At 45.2% G+C, this 16,082-nt stretch overlaps 1 protein-coding gene across 4 annotated transcripts in view; it reads left to right on the top strand.

Annotated features, from left to right (window-relative positions):
* ptbp3 (polypyrimidine tract binding protein 3) overlaps positions 1 to 16,067 on the top strand; it is a 41,453-nt gene extending 25,386 nt beyond the window's left edge. For all 4 annotated transcript variants that reach the window (XM_041970042.1, XM_041970041.1, XM_041970043.1 and 1 more), the window contains 9 exons: positions 1,333 to 1,443; positions 1,557 to 1,713; positions 1,863 to 1,922; positions 4,024 to 4,136; positions 4,707 to 4,740; positions 4,824 to 4,916; positions 5,018 to 5,240; positions 5,330 to 5,407; positions 14,637 to 16,067. In XM_041970042.1, the coding sequence (XP_041825976.1) occupies positions 1,333 to 1,443; positions 1,557 to 1,713; positions 1,863 to 1,922; positions 4,024 to 4,136; positions 4,707 to 4,740; positions 4,824 to 4,916; positions 5,018 to 5,240; positions 5,330 to 5,407; positions 14,637 to 14,769 (1,002 nt within the window). In that variant the 3' untranslated portion in view covers positions 14,770 to 16,067. The remainder of the gene's footprint in view (positions 1 to 1,332; positions 1,444 to 1,556; positions 1,714 to 1,862; positions 1,923 to 4,023; positions 4,137 to 4,706; positions 4,741 to 4,823; positions 4,917 to 5,017; positions 5,241 to 5,329; positions 5,408 to 14,636) is intronic.
* Positions 16,068 to 16,082: the final 15 nt, after the last annotated feature.

The following is a 16,082-nucleotide window of genomic DNA, read 5'->3' as shown; positions in this document are numbered from 1 at the left end:
AGCCTCCGACCAGAGACCAGCTGGAGCTGCTGGTTAAAGGATGTAAAACGAGTAACTCTAGCTGTGTTCACTTTGACCAGGGATGTTTTCTATTAATTTTTCTACTGTTTGGAAATGAAATGAAATGAAATGTTTTTTTCCAGACGTCAGCAGCGCTGAGTTCATAATATTAATATCTGCGTCTGTTATCTGATTCAGTCGTCCACTAAAATACAGTTTAAAAGTGTTGCTGTTTGGGGGCAAATGTTGTTATACAATTAAAATGAAATGAATTACTCATCTTCATTCCTCATCATGGTGTTAGCTGGCGCCATTTTCTCCGTCGTCCGTAGACTAAAAGAACCGTCCGCTCACAAACCGCCAACCTACAGAAACTCTCCGGGGGGCGCTCTCCTGTTTTTCTCCTTCGACTGCAGTTCTGATTTGAAACACTAGGTGTCAATTTTACTTATTTTGTCTTTAAAACAAAGAAGCTGTTCACGATGCATGGAGGGTTCCACCCCACATCCAGAGTCCAGAGGCTGTACCCTAAGCACAAAGAGGCAGGCCGCGGACTAGCGAGCATCAGGCCGCTATCCAGGGTGAAACATCCAAGCTCCATGAACACATCAGGAAGATGGACCCAAGGAATGAAGCACTGAGTGAATGTCTCTGGAGGAGAATGAACTGGAGGAACCATCATGGAGGACAAGCCCTGCATGGGATGTACCGCCAACAGAGACCTGAGCTGGGTGCAACATCCTGGTAGGACATGAATCCGTGGAACGCCATAACCAAGTAGCCGGCATTGTGTACAGAAACTTCTGTGCAGAACATGGACTGGAGACCCCTAAGTCACAATAGAAAACACCTCCCAAGGTGGTGGAGAATGAGGGCTAAGATCTTGTGGGACTTCCAGATACAGACCGACAACACAGTAGAGGCCAACCAAGCGGACATGGTGGTCATGGATAAGCAGCAAAGCCGTAGTGATGGGTGTAGCATCCCCACCCATGGAAATATCAGGAAGAAGGAACACAAGAACCTGGAGAAATACCAAGAACTCAAGGAAGAGCTGGAGAAAGCCTGGAAGGTGAAGGCAACAGTGGTACCAGTGGTCCCCCATGTCCCCCAAAAGCTGGAGAAGTGGCTCCACCAAATACCTGGAGAACCATCATCTCCATCCAGAAGAGAGCAGTCCTAGGAACAGCTAAGATACTGGAGGACCCTCAAGCTCCCAGGACTCTGGTAGAGGAGCCGAGGTGGAGATGAACCCAGCCCACCCAGGGAGAAGGACGGGTGGAAATGTTTTTTACCATGTCTTTGTTTTGTCTGCATGTTGTTTTCCTGCAGATCTTCAGTAAGTACGGCTCCGTGTTGAAGATCATCACCTTCTCCAGAAACAACCAGTTTCAGGCTCTCCTGCAGTTCAGCGAGGCCGTGCACGCTCAGCATGCCAAGGCTGTGAGTCACGTGCATGCCCTCACATGCGCACACACACACAAATCTGTGATTGGTTGGTGCAAGTCCCAGGTGCAGATGTGTCTCTGGACCAATCAGGTGATGTTGTGTTTCAGTCTCTGGATGGTCAGAACATCTACAACGGCTGCTGCACGCTGAGGATCGACTTCTCCAAACTGAGCACGCTCAACGTTAAGTACAACAACGACAAGAGCCGCGACTTCACCAGAACCGACCTGCCGACCGGAGAGCTGGAGCCTACCGCCACCTTCGGTAGGAGGACATAATTACCTGCTGGATGCCGTCTCTTAATACAGATTGAGTTGTAGTACCATCACTGATCAGCTGGTGTCCACCTCTACAATCACTGCTTGTTTAGGGGCGGGGCTTATGACCCACATGGTTACCTGTGTGTCTTTTAGGTGTAGCTCTGCCGCCGTATGGAGCAACAGCATTCCCCCCCACCTTCCACCAACACACAGGTGAGTCCTGTCCCCCCCCCATCAGTTTTATCTTCTGGGGCCGGTTGTTCAAAAGTTTTCACAAAAGTTTTCACCCGGATAAAAGTTTTCCAGATCCGGGAATCCAGTTTTTCTTGATGGAGGATCACGTAATCCGTCTTCCTTTTATCCTACTTGTTCAAAGCAGCGATGGACTGGATCCCTCTGATCCAGATCCAGGCTTTCCAGGATCACCTGATCCGGATAAAAAGTTCTCTAAATGGACTAAATATTACAGTTGAAGCTACATGAAGGCTAACGGGTAGGCTAACGGGTAGGCTAACGGGTGGGCTAATGGGTAGGCTAACTGGTAGGCTAACAGGTGGGCTAACACTGGTCCCTGTTCGACTGGATTTGACGAGAGAAACTAAATTTGTGTTTTCTTGTAAACATCTGAGCCGTTAAAATTCAGCTGTTTGTCACTAATATATTTATAAAGTATGTCTGGTGAACACAACACATGATAAATATCCAGCAGATAAAAGATGAAGTCCATGTAAACTCTTCCTCCACGAAGCCGGATCCCGGTCTGGCTCTGGTTTGCTGGAGTGTAGCTGGACTGGTCTGTTCCTCTGCTGGACCAATCTGCTCTTTCTCCAGTAAGAAGCAACCTGTAGGCACCATCATCATCATCATTGTGTTTGGTTGGTAAACAACTCTTTGAGCCTCTTTCCTGAGGTCCTGTTGCCATGACGACTGTCTCCCAGTGAGGAACCATCTTCTTCCTCCCTCTAAGTCTTTGTAATGGCTGAACAATCCAGCTTCAGTATAAAACTGAATTTGTGTATAAACACTATGATACATGTTATTTGACTAGTTTGAAGTTTATTATGTTTTGCTCCTGGAATCCACCCTTCTCCTGGGATTGGAATAATCCAGATTTCTGGATCAAATGTGTCCCAGTCCTTCCTGAAAGTTTTGAACAGCACAAACTGAAGGTTTGATCCAGATAAAATGCAAGACTGGAGTACGTGAGGATTACAGAATTCCTTTTTCATTTGAACAACCTGCTGTCAAGACTTGATCCAATCTGGATAACGTTTATCCAGTAAAGAAAGTCTTTTCTGTCCTCAGGTCTGGTGTAAATAAAGTTTATTTCTGTCCTCAGGTCTGGTGTAAATAAAGTTTATTTTTGTCTTTAGGTCTGGTGTAAATAAAGTTTATTGTTGTCCTCAGGTCTGGTGTAAATAAAGTTTATTTTTGTCTTCAGGTCTGGTGTAAATAAAGTTTATTTTTGTCCTCAGGTCTGGTGTAAATAAAGTTTATTGTCCTCAGGTCTGGTGTAAACAAAGTTTATTGTTGTCCTCAGGTCTGGTGTAAATAAAGTTTATTTTTGTCCTCAGGTCTGGTGTAAATAAAGTTTATTGTTGTCCTCAGGTCTGGTGTAAATAAAGTTTATTTCTGTCCTCAGGTCTGGTGTATATAAAGTTTATTTTTGTCCTCAGGTCTGGTGTAAATAAAGTTTTTCTGTCCTCAGGGCTGGTGTATATAAAGTTTATTTTTGTCTTCAGGTCTGGTGTAAATAAAGTTTTTCTGTCCTCAGGGCTGGTGTATATAAAGTTTATTTTTGTCTTCAGGTCTGGTGTAAACAAAGTTTATTGTTGTCCTCAGGTCTGGTGTAAATAAAGTTTTTCTGTCCTCAGGGCTGGTGTATATAAAGTTTATTTTTGTCCTCAGGTCTGGTGTAAATAAAGTTTTTCTGTCCTCAGGTCTGGTGTAAATAAAGTTTATTTTTGTCTTCAGGTCTGGTGTAAACAAAGTTTATTTTTGTCCTCAGGTCTGGTGTAAATAAAGTTTATTTCTGTCCTCAGGTCTGGTGTAAATAAAGTTTATTTTTGTCTTCAGGTCTGGTGTAAATAAAGTTTATTGTTGTCCTCAGGTCTGGTGTAAATAAAGTTTATTGTTGTCCTCAGGTCTGGTGTAAATAAAGTTTATTTTTGTCCTCAGGTCTGGTGTAAATAAAGTTTATTGTTGTCCTCAGGTCTGGTGTAAATAAAGTTTATTTTTGTCCTCAGGTCTGGTGTAAATAAAGTTTATTTTTGTCCTCAGGTCTGGTGTAAATAAAGTTTATTTTTGTCCTCAGGTCTGTCAGTGACGGCCGTCCCCGGCTCGCTGGTGTCTCCTCCTCGTGTGGCGCTGCAGGTGACGCCTCCTGCTGTCCACTCGGTGCTGCTGGTGTCGAACCTAAACCCAGAGGTCGGAGGTCACACAGAGGCTGCGTCCGAGCGTCCCCCTACTCCCTACATAGTGGCCTACACAGGGGTCACGCCATTTTGTCGGAGTGTCCGAATATCCAGAGAGAAAAAAGTAGGGCACTTAAAATTACCCACAATGCATCTTGAAAAGTAGTGAGCATTGATGGTCACTAGACTGGTCAATATAGACCACAATGCATTGCGGGCAGAAGCTCAACATGGAGCAAGGAGGCAAAAAAATTGAGCTGCGTGAAATTACCTGTAAACAAACAAAGAATAAAATACAACATAAGGAATAAAAATAAAAATATTTACAACTTTAAATTGGACTTGGAATAACATCCTGACGCAGGTTGTGGTTGCCGTGGTGTCGGCGGTAGTCACGTGGTTTGCGGTGAGGAAAAAACAGGCAGCTTCGTGTCCGAATCGCCAACAGAATGAGTCAGTATGTAGTGAAGGACGGGTTGGGGAGTAGGGGGACGTTCGGACTCAACCATGGTGTCACAGTGTAGCCGACCAATCAGAGAGCAGCTCTGAGCGAAATGTATTAACGCAGCTTCTTTCTCTGCAGAGTGTCTCGCCTCACTGCCTCTTCATCCTGTTCGGTGAGAAAAATGTTTTGTTTATTAGTCCATGTTTATGCTTTCTTGTTTTTTTGTTTTTCCACGTTTGTTGTTGTTGTTTGCAGGTGTTTACGGGGACGTCCAGAGAGTGAAAATCCTCTTCAATAAGAAGGAGAACGCTCTTGTACAGATGAGCGACGCCACTCAGGCTCAGCTTGGTGAAACTATTACATTACAAGAAACTTTTATATGAATTATAATTAAATAAAATCTAAACAATAAAGAATAATAAAACCTTTATCATTTTTTTCTCTGGCAGCAATGAGTCACCTAAATGGGCAGCGTCTCCATGGCAACGTGATCCGGGTGACACTGTCCAAACACCCAATGGTGCAGCTGCCTCGAGGGGGGGCGGGGCATGAGGAGCAGGAATTGACTCGGGATTTCTCAGGCTCCGCCCTCCACCGCTTCAAAAAACCCGGATCCAAAAACTTCAGCAACATCTTCCCACCATCTGCGACGCTCCACCTCTCCAACATCCCGTAAGTTCTCCCACTTCCTGCTCGGCAGCAACCGTCCCGTGTCTGTCCGTCCTCACTCCTATGTCCTTCCTTGTGTCCTTATCTCCTAGTTCCTCGATCAGCGAGGAGGCGTTGAAGGATTTATTCTCCTCCAGAAGGTTCTCGGTAAAAGCCTTCAAGTTTTTCCAGTAAGTTCCACCAACACACCAGGAATACCTTCATCCTTCCTTCATCCTTCCTTCATCCTTCCTTCATCCTTCCTACATCCTTCCTTCATCCTTCCTACCTCCTTCCTTCATCCTTCCTACATCCTTCCTTCATCCTTCCTACATCGTTCCTACATCCTTTCTACATCCTTCCTTCATCCTTTCTATATCCTTCCTACATCCTTCCTTCATCCTTCCTACATCCTTCCTACATTCTTCCTTCATCCTTCCTTCATCCTTCCTACATTCTTCCTTCATCCTTCCTACATCCTTCCTACCTCCTTCCTTCGTCCTTCCTACGTCCTTCCTTCGTCCTTCCTACGTCCTTCCTACATCCTTCCTTCCTACATCCTTCCTTCATCCTTCCTACCTCCTTCCTACATCCTTCCTACCTCATTCCTTCGTCCTTCCTACGTCCTTCCTTCATCCTTCCTGCGTTCTTCCTTCATCCTTCCTTCATCCTTCCTACCCCCTTCCTTCATCCTTCCTACATCATTTCTACATCCTTCCTACCTCCTTCCTTCATCCTTCCTACATCCTTCCTTCATCCTTCCTACCTCCTTCCTTCATCCTTCCTACATCCTTCCTTCATCCTTCCTACCTCCTTCCGTCATCCTTCCTACATCCTTCCTACATCCTTCCTTCATCCTTCCTTCATCCTTCCTTCATCCTTCCTACCTCCTTCCTTCATTCTTCCTACATCCTTCCTACGTTCTTCCTTCATCCTTCCTTCATCCTTCCTACATCCTTCCTTCATCCTTCCTTCATCCTTCCTTCATCCTTCCTACCTCCTTCCTACATCCTTCCTACCTCCTTCCTTCTTCCTACGTCCTTCCTTCGTCCTTCCTTCGTCCTTCCTACATTCTTCCTTCATCCTTCCTACATTCTTCCTTCATCCTTCCTACATCCTTCCTTCATCCTTCCTTCCTACATTCTTCCTTCATCCTTCCTTCATCCTTCCTACATTCTTCCTTCATCCTTCCTACATTCTTCCTTCATCCTTCCTACATCCTTCCTTCATCCTTCCTACCTCCTTCCTTCATCCTTCCTACCTCCTTCCTACCTCCTTCCTACATCGTTCCTACATCCTTCCTACATCGTTCCTACATCCTTTCTACATCCTTCCTTCATCCTTTCTATATCCTTCCTACATCCTTCCTTCATCCTTCCTACATTCTTCCTTCATCCTTCCTTCATCCTTCCTACATCCTTCCTTCATCCTTCCTACATTCTTCCTACATTCTTCCTTCATCCTTCCTTCATCCTTCCTGCATCCTTCCTTCATCCTTCCTACATCCTTCCTTCATCCTTCCTACCTCCTTCCGACCTCCTTCCTTCATCCTTCCTACGTCTTTCCTACATCCTTTCTACATCCTTCCTTCATCCTTCCTACATTCTTCCTTCATCCTTCCTTCATCCTTCCTACATTCTTCCTTCATCCTTCCTTCATCCTTCCTACATCCTTCCTTCATCCTTCCTTCATCCTTCCTACATCCTTCCTGCATCGTTCCTATATCCTTTCTACATCCGTCCTACATCCTTACTTCATCCTTCCTTCATCCTTCCTACATCCTTCCTTCATCCTTCCTACATCCTTCCTTCATCCTTCCTACAGCCTTCCTTCATCCTTCCTACATCGTTCCTACATCCTTTCTACATCCTTCCTTCAGCCTTTCTATATCCTTTCTACGTCCTTCCTACATCCTTACTTCATCCTTCCTTCATCCTTCCTACATCCTTCCTACATCCTTCCTTTATCCTTTCTATATCCTCCCTACATCCTTCCTTCATCCTTCCTTCATCCTTCCTACATCCTTCCTTCATCCTTCCTACATCCTTCCTACATCCTTCCTACATTCTTCCTTCGTCCTTCCTTCGTCCTTCCTTCATCCTTCCTACATCCTTCCTACATCCTTCCTCCATCCTCCTACCTCCTTCCGACCTCCTTCCTTCATCCTTCCTACATCGTTCCTACATCCTTTCTACATCCTTCCTTCATCCTTTCTATATCCTTCCTTCATCCTTCCTACATCCTTCCTACATCCTTCCTACATTCTTCCTTCATCCTTCCTACATCCTTCCTTCATCCTTCCTACATCCTTCCTACATCCTTCTATACCTCCTTCCTTCATCCTTCCTACATCCTTCCTACATCCTTCCTTCATCCTTCCTACCTCCTTCCGACCTCTTTCCTTTATCCTTCCTACCTCCTTCCGACCTCCTTCCTTCATCCTTCCATACCTCCTTCCTTCATCCTTACTTAATCCTTCCTTCATCCTTCCTACATCCTTCCTTCATCCTTCCTACATCCTTTCTACATCCTTCCTTCATCCTTTCTATATCCTTCCTACATCCTTCCTTCATCCTTCCTACATCCTTTCTACATCCTTCCTTCATCCTTCCTTCATCCTCCTACCTCCTTCCGACCTCCTTCCTTCATCCTTCCTACATCCTTCCTTCATCCTTCCTACATCCTTCCTACATCCTTCTATACCTCCTTCCTTCATCCTTCCTACATCCTTCCTACATCCTTCCTTCATCCTTCCTTCATCCTTCCTACCTCCTTCCGACCTCTTTCCTTCATCCTTCCTACCTCCTTCCTTCATCCTTCCATACCTCCTTCCTTCATCCTTCCTACATCCTTCCTTCATCCTTACTTAATCCTTCCTTCATCCTTCCTACATCCTTCCTTCATCCTTCCTACATCCTTTCTACATCCTTCCTTCATCCTTTCTATATCCTTCCTACATCCTTCCTACATCCTTCCTACATTCTTCCTTCGTCCTTCCTTCGTCCTTCCTTCATCCTTCCTTCATCCTTCCTTCATCCTTCCTACATCCTTCCTTCATCCTTCCTACATCCTTCCTACATCCTTCATCCTCGTACCTCCTTCCGACCTCCTTCCTTCATCCTTCCTACATCGTTCCTACATCCTTTCTACATCCTTCCTTCATCCTTTCTATATCCTTCCTTCATCCTTCTTTCATCCTTTCTACATCCTTCCTTCATCCTTCCTACCTCCTTCCGACCTCTTTCCTTCATCTTTCCTACCTCCTTCCGACCTCCTTCCTTCATCCTTCCATACCTCCTTCCTTCATCCTTACTTAATCCTTCCTTCATCCTTCCTACATCCTTCCTACATCCTTCCTTCATCCTTCCTACATCCTTTCTACATCCTTCCTTCATCCTTTCTATATCCTTCCTACATCCTTCCTTCATCCTTCCTACATCCTTTCTACATCCTTCCTTCATCCTTCCTACATCCTTCCTTCATCCTTCCTTCATCCTCCTACCTCCTTCCGACCTCCTTCCTTCATCCTTCCTACATCGTTCCTACATCCTTTCTACATCCTTCCTTCATCCTTTCTATATCCTTCCTTCATCCTTCCTACATCCTTTCTACATTCTTCCTTCATCCTTCCTTCATCCTTCCTACATCCTTCCTTCATCCTTCCTACATCGTTCCTACATCCTTTCTACATCCTTCATCCTTTCTATATCCTTCCTACATCCTTCCTACATCCTTCTATACCTCCTTCCTTCATCCTTCCTACATCCTTCCTTCATCCTTCCTACATCCTTCCGTCATCCTTCCTACATCGTTCCTACATCTTTTCTACATCCTTCCTTCATCCTTTCTATATCCTTCCTACATCCTTCTATACCTCCTTCCTTCATCCTTCCTACATCCTTCCGACCTCTTTCCTTCATCCTTCCTACCTCCTTCCGACCTCCTTCCTTCATCCTTCCATACCTCCTTCCTTCATCCTTACTTAATCCTTCCTTCATCCTTCCTACATCCTTCCTTCATCCTTCCTACATCCTTTCTACATCCTTCCTTCATCCTTCCTTCATCCTTCCTACCTCCTTCCGACCTCTTTCCTTCATCCTTCCTACCTCCTTCCGACCTCCTTCCTTCATCCTTCCATACCTCCTTCCTTCATCCTTCCTACATCCTTCCTTCATCCTTACTTAATCCTTCCTTCATCCTTCCTACATCCTTCCTTCATCCTTCCTACATCCTTCCTTCATCCTTTCTATATCCTTCCTACATCCTTCCTACATCCTTCCTACATTCTTCCTTCGTCCTTCCTTCGTCCTTTCTTCATCCTTCCTTCATCCTTCCTACATCCTTCCTTCATCCTTCCTACATCCTTCCTTCATCCTTCCTACATCCTTCCTACATCCTTCCTTCATCCTCCTACCTCCTTCCGACCTCCTTCCTTCATCCTTCCTACATCGTTCCTACATCCTTTCTACATACTTCCTTCATCCTTCCTACAGCCTTCCTTCATCCTTCCTACATCGTTCCTACATCCTTTCTACATCCTTCCTTCAGCCTTTCTATATCCTTTCTACGTCCTTCCTACATCCTTACTTCATCCTTCCTTCATCCTTCCTACATCCTTCCTACATCCTTCCTTTATCCTTTCTATATCCTCCCTACATCCTTCCTTCATCCTTCCTTCATCCTTCCTACATCCTTCCTTCATCCTTCCTACATCCTTCCTACATCCTTCCTACATTCTTCCTTCGTCCTTCCTTCGTCCTTCCTTCATCCTTCCTTCATCCTTCCTACATCCTTCCTACATCCTTCCTCCATCCTCCTACCTCCTTCCGACCTCCTTCCTTCATCCTTCCTACATCGTTCCTACATCCTTTCTACATCCTTCCTTCATCCTTTCTATATCCTTCCTTCATCCTTCCTACATCCTTCCTACATCCTTCCTACATTCTTCCTTCATCCTTCCTACATCCTTCCTTCATCCTTCCTACATCCTTCCTACATCCTTCTATACCTCCTTCCTTCATCCTTCCTACATCCTTCCTACATCCTTCCTTCATCCTTCCTACCTCCTTCCGACCTCTTTCCTTTATCCTTCCTACCTCCTTCCGACCTCCTTCCTTCATCCTTCCATACCTCCTTCCTTCATCCTTACTTAATCCTTCCTTCATCCTTCCTACATCCTTCCTTCATCCTTCCTACATCCTTTCTACATCCTTCCTTCATCCTTTCTATATCCTTCCTACATCCTTCCTTCATCCTTCCTACATCCTTTCTACATCCTTCCTTCATCCTTCCTTCATCCTCCTACCTCCTTCCGACCTCCTTCCTTCATCCTTCCTACATCCTTCCTTCATCCTTCCTACATCCTTCCTACATCCTTCTATACCTCCTTCCTTCATCCTTCCTACATCCTTCCTACATCCTTCCTTCATCCTTCCTTCATCCTTCCTACCTCCTTCCGACCTCTTTCCTTCATCCTTCCTACCTCCTTCCTTCATCCTTCCATACCTCCTTCCTTCATCCTTCCTACATCCTTCCTTCATCCTTACTTAATCCTTCCTTCATCCTTCCTACATCCTTCCTTCATCCTTCCTACATCCTTTCTACATCCTTCCTTCATCCTTTCTATATCCTTCCTACATCCTTCCTACATCCTTCCTACATTCTTCCTTCGTCCTTCCTTCGTCCTTCCTTCATCCTTCCTTCATCCTTCCTTCATCCTTCCTACATCCTTCCTTCATCCTTCCTACATCCTTCCTACATCCTTCATCCTCGTACCTCCTTCCGACCTCCTTCCTTCATCCTTCCTACATCGTTCCTACATCCTTTCTACATCCTTCCTTCATCCTTTCTATATCCTTCCTTCATCCTTCTTTCATCCTTTCTACATCCTTCCTTCATCCTTCCTACCTCCTTCCGACCTCTTTCCTTCATCTTTCCTACCTCCTTCCGACCTCCTTCCTTCATCCTTCCATACCTCCTTCCTTCATCCTTACTTAATCCTTCCTTCATCCTTCCTACATCCTTCCTACATCCTTCCTTCATCCTTCCTACATCCTTTCTACATCCTTCCTTCATCCTTTCTATATCCTTCCTACATCCTTCCTTCATCCTTCCTACATCCTTTCTACATCCTTCCTTCATCCTTCCTACATCCTTCCTTCATCCTTCCTTCATCCTCCTACCTCCTTCCGACCTCCTTCCTTCATCCTTCCTACATCGTTCCTACATCCTTTCTACATCCTTCCTTCATCCTTTCTATATCCTTCCTTCATCCTTCCTACATCCTTTCTACATTCTTCCTTCATCCTTCCTTCATCCTTCCTACATCCTTCCTTCATCCTTCCTACATCGTTCCTACATCCTTTCTACATCCTTCATCCTTTCTATATCCTTCCTACATCCTTCCTACATCCTTCTATACCTCCTTCCTTCATCCTTCCTACATCCTTCCTTCATCCTTCCTACATCCTTCCGTCATCCTTCCTACATCGTTCCTACATCTTTTCTACATCCTTCCTTCATCCTTTCTATATCCTTCCTACATCCTTCTATACCTCCTTCCTTCATCCTTCCTACATCCTTCCGACCTCTTTCCTTCATCCTTCCTACCTCCTTCCGACCTCCTTCCTTCATCCTTCCATACCTCCTTCCTTCATCCTTACTTAATCCTTCCTTCATCCTTCCTACATCCTTCCTTCATCCTTCCTACATCCTTTCTACATCCTTCCTTCATCCTTCCTTCATCCTTCCTACCTCCTTCCGACCTCTTTCCTTCATCCTTCCTACCTCCTTCCGACCTCCTTCCTTCATCCTTCCATACCTCCTTCCTTCATCCTTCCTACATCCTTCCTTCATCCTTACTTAATCCTTCCTTCATCCTTCCTACATCCTTCCTTCATCCTTCCTACATCCTTCCTTCATCCTTTCTATATCCTTCCTACATCCTTCCTACATCCTTCCTACATTCTTCCTTCGTCCTTCCTTCGTCCTTTCTTCATCCTTCCTTCATCCTTCCTACATCCTTCCTTCATCCTTCCTACATCCTTCCTTCATCCTTCCTACATCCTTCCTACATCCTTCCTTCATCCTCCTACCTCCTTCCGACCTCCTTCCTTCATCCTTCCTACATCGTTCCTACATCCTTTCTACATACTTCCTTCATCCTTTCTATATCCTTCCTTCATCCTTCCTACATCCTTCCTACATCCTTCCTACATTCTTCCTACATCCTTCTATACCTCCTTCCTTCATCCTTCCTACATCCTTCCTTCATCCTTCCTACCTCCTTCCGACCTCTTTCCTTCATCCTTCCTACCTCCTTCCGACCTCCTTCCTTCATCCTTCCATACCTCCTTCCTTCATCCTTCCTACATCCTTTCTACATCCTTCCTTCATCCTTCCTACATCCTTTCTACATCCTTCCTTCATCCTTTCTATATCCTTCCTACATCCTTCCTTCATCCTTCCTACATCCTTTCTACATCCTTCCTTCATCCTTCCTACATCCTTCCTTCATCCTTCCTTCATCCTCCTACCTCCTTCCGACCTCCTTCCTTCATCCTTCCTACATCGTTCCTACATCCTTTCTACATCCTTCCTTCATCCTTTCTATATCCTTCCTTCATCCTTCCTACATCCTTCCTACATCCTTACTTCATCCTTCCTTCATCCTTCCTACATCCTTCCTTCATCCTTCCTACATCCTTCTTTCATCCTTCCTACATTCTTCCTTCATCCTTCCTACATCCTTCCTACATCCTTCCTACATCCTTCTATACCTCCTTCCTTCATCCTTCCTACATCCTTCCTTCATCCTTCCTACCTCCTTCCGACCTCTTTCCTTCATCCTTCCTACCTCCTTCCGACCTCCTTCCTTCATCCTTCCATACCTCCTTCCTTCATCCTTCCTACATCCTTCCTTCATCCTTACTTAATCCTTCCTTCATCCTTCCTACATCCTTCCTACATCCTTTCTACATCCTTCCTTCATCCTTTCTATATCCTTCCTACATCCTTCCTTCATCCTTCCTACATCCTTTCTACATCCTTACTTCATCCTTCCTACATCCTTCCTACATTCTTCCTTCATCCTTCCTACATCCTTCCTACATCCTTCCTTCATCCTTCCTACATCCTTCCTTCATCCTTCCTACCTCCTTCCGACCTCCTTCCTTCATCCTTCCTACATCGTTCCGACATCCTTTCTACATCCTTTCTATATCCTTCCTACATCCTTCCTTCATCCTTACTTGGTCCTTCCTTCATCCTTCCTACATCCTTCCTTCATCCTTCCTACCTCCTTCCTTCATCCTTCCTACATCCTTCCTACATCCTTCCTTCATCCTTTCTATATCCTTCCTACATCCTTCCTTCATCCTTCCTACATCCTTCCTTCATCCTTCCTACATCCTTCCTACATCCTTCTATACCTCCTTCCTTCATCCTTCCTACATCCTTCCTACCTCCTTCCTTCATCCTTCCTTCATCCTTCCTACCTCCTTCCTTCATCCTTCCTACATCCTTCCTTCATCCTTCCTACATCCTTCCTACATCCTTCTATACCTCCTTCCTTCATCCTTCCTACATCCTTCCTACATCCTTCCTTCATCCTTCCTACCTCCTTCCGACCTCTTTCCTTCATCCTTCCTACCTCCTTCCGACCTCCTTCCTTCATCCTTCCATACCTCCTTCCTTCATCCTTCTATACCTCCTTCCTTCATCCTTCCTACATCCTTCCTACATCCTTCCTTCATCCTTCCTACCTCCTTCCAACCTCTTTCCTTCATCCTTCCTACCTCCTTCCGACCTCCTTCCTTCATCCTTCCATACCTCCTTCCTTCATCCTTCCTACATCCTTCCTTCATCCTTACTTAATCCTTCCTTCATCCTTCCTACATCCTTTCTACATCCTTCCTTCATCCTTTCTATATCCTTTCTACATCCTTACTTCATCCTTCCTACATCCTTCCTACATTCTTCCTTCATCCTTCCTACATCCTTCCTACATCCTTCCTTCATCCTTCCTACATCCTTCCTACCTCCTTCCGACCTCCTTCCTTCATCCTTCCTACATCGTTCCTACATCCTTTCTACATCCTTTCTATATCCTTCCTACATCCTTCCTTCATCCTTCCTTCATCCTTACTTGGTCCTTCCTTCATCCTTCCTACATCCTTCCTTCATCCTTCCTACATCCTTCTTACATCCTTCCTTCATCCTTTCTATATCCTTCCTACATCCTTCCTTCATCCTTCCTTCATCCTTCCTACATCCTTCCTACCTCCTTCCTTCATCCTTCCTACATCCTTCCTTCATCCTTCCTACATCCTTCCTACTGGTCAGTGAGACGCAGCTTTAACTCAGACTGGCTTAACTTCTCTTCATGGCTGTGTGATGATGTCACTTCCTCTGATGTCACAGGAAGGACAGGAAGATGGCTCTGATGCAGCTGGCGTCCGTGGAGGAGGCTATTGATGCTCTGATCGCGCTACACGACCACCAGCTGGACCACAACCAGCACCTGCGCGTCTCCTTCTCCAAGTCCACCATCTGACCCCCTGGAGCTCAGTAGCCAATCAGAGCGTCGGTCTCTGGGCAGGGACAGACCAATGGGAGAGCTCTGGTACACCGACCATCTGTCTGTGCCTACAAACTGCCAAATGTCACGGCCAGCACTTGTTACCATGGTTACAGATTACGCAGCACATTCCAGAACAGACTGAGGAGCACAGCATTGTGGGTAATGGAGTCCAACACGGAGCTGGTGTTTGATGTTTTCATGTGTAAATAATGTAAGAAAACAACCTGTTCATCCTTCAGTCGCCGTGGAGACACATCTGATCAGATGTTTATTTTGTTTTCAGTTCAAACATCCTGCTTTCTAATTGGCTGAAAATCTTCTTGTCCTTGTTCTGATGGTTTCCAGCGATGACGCCGTCTCTGCGGCGGCGTCTGGGACGTCTTCTGTGCCTTACTTTCTGGAAGTTTCTGGAGTTTTTTTAACGGCTGTCGGAGTGTTTGTGTTCTTGTTTTTGTAGATTTTTTTTACTGAGGTTGAAACTTTTTTATCTGGATGAGTTTCTACTGAACATGTGACGCTCCTGAAGCCCCGCCCAGCTGCATGCATAAGTGGTGATAGGTTGAGTTCTTGTGTTTGTCTTCACAACACAGATGGTGACAAATGAAAGCCGATCAGCTCTTATTGGTCCTGACAGCGGTCCAACCGCCAATGTTTCCTTCACTTCCTGATAACCGATCATTATTGACGATAGAATGATTTCTCTCAGAAGCTCGAATCAAACGGCCACTGATCAAAGTTTCTGTGCCTTTAAATTGGATTGAGTCATTATGACATCACTTCCTGTTTAGACAACTTATATAAATCCACGATGTTGCCTTCAGGGTCATTGGGAGTTATGGCTTCCTGCTCTGTAACCGCAGCCTCTAGACAGTTTCCAGAAGTTTCCATCAGCAGGTTGAACCTTCGGTCACGATTCTAACGTTAAACCTCTCAGAGCCCGAAAACGGACCGAACTGGTTCTGGACTGGATTCTGGTTCTAAACCAGGACTGGGTATTCCTCCCTCTTCAAGGCTTCCTCCTGAAATAAAACTATGCTAATCAGGCTCCGCCTCCACCAATTAGAAGCCACCTGGAAACACCCATCTTTATTTTTGTTCTTCACCTTGGAATGTTTGCTCTGATGAATGTATGGTCGCCGTGGTGCATTGTGGGAAATCTAAAATATTTTTAATGTGGAGCAGTGCATGCTGGGGTGTGGGGGAGGAGCTTAATCTCTATTTATTCTGAAAGTGTGACAGGAAGTTGTAGCATGAATAAACAAATAAACCAACTAATGGCTGTGATT

Source organism: Melanotaenia boesemani, chromosome 19, assembly GCF_017639745.1.
Source record: "Melanotaenia boesemani isolate fMelBoe1 chromosome 19, fMelBoe1.pri, whole genome shotgun sequence".
Lineage (NCBI taxonomy): Eukaryota > Metazoa > Chordata > Actinopteri > Atheriniformes > Melanotaeniidae > Melanotaenia > Melanotaenia boesemani.
This window is presented reverse-complemented; position numbering and strand designations above follow the sequence as displayed.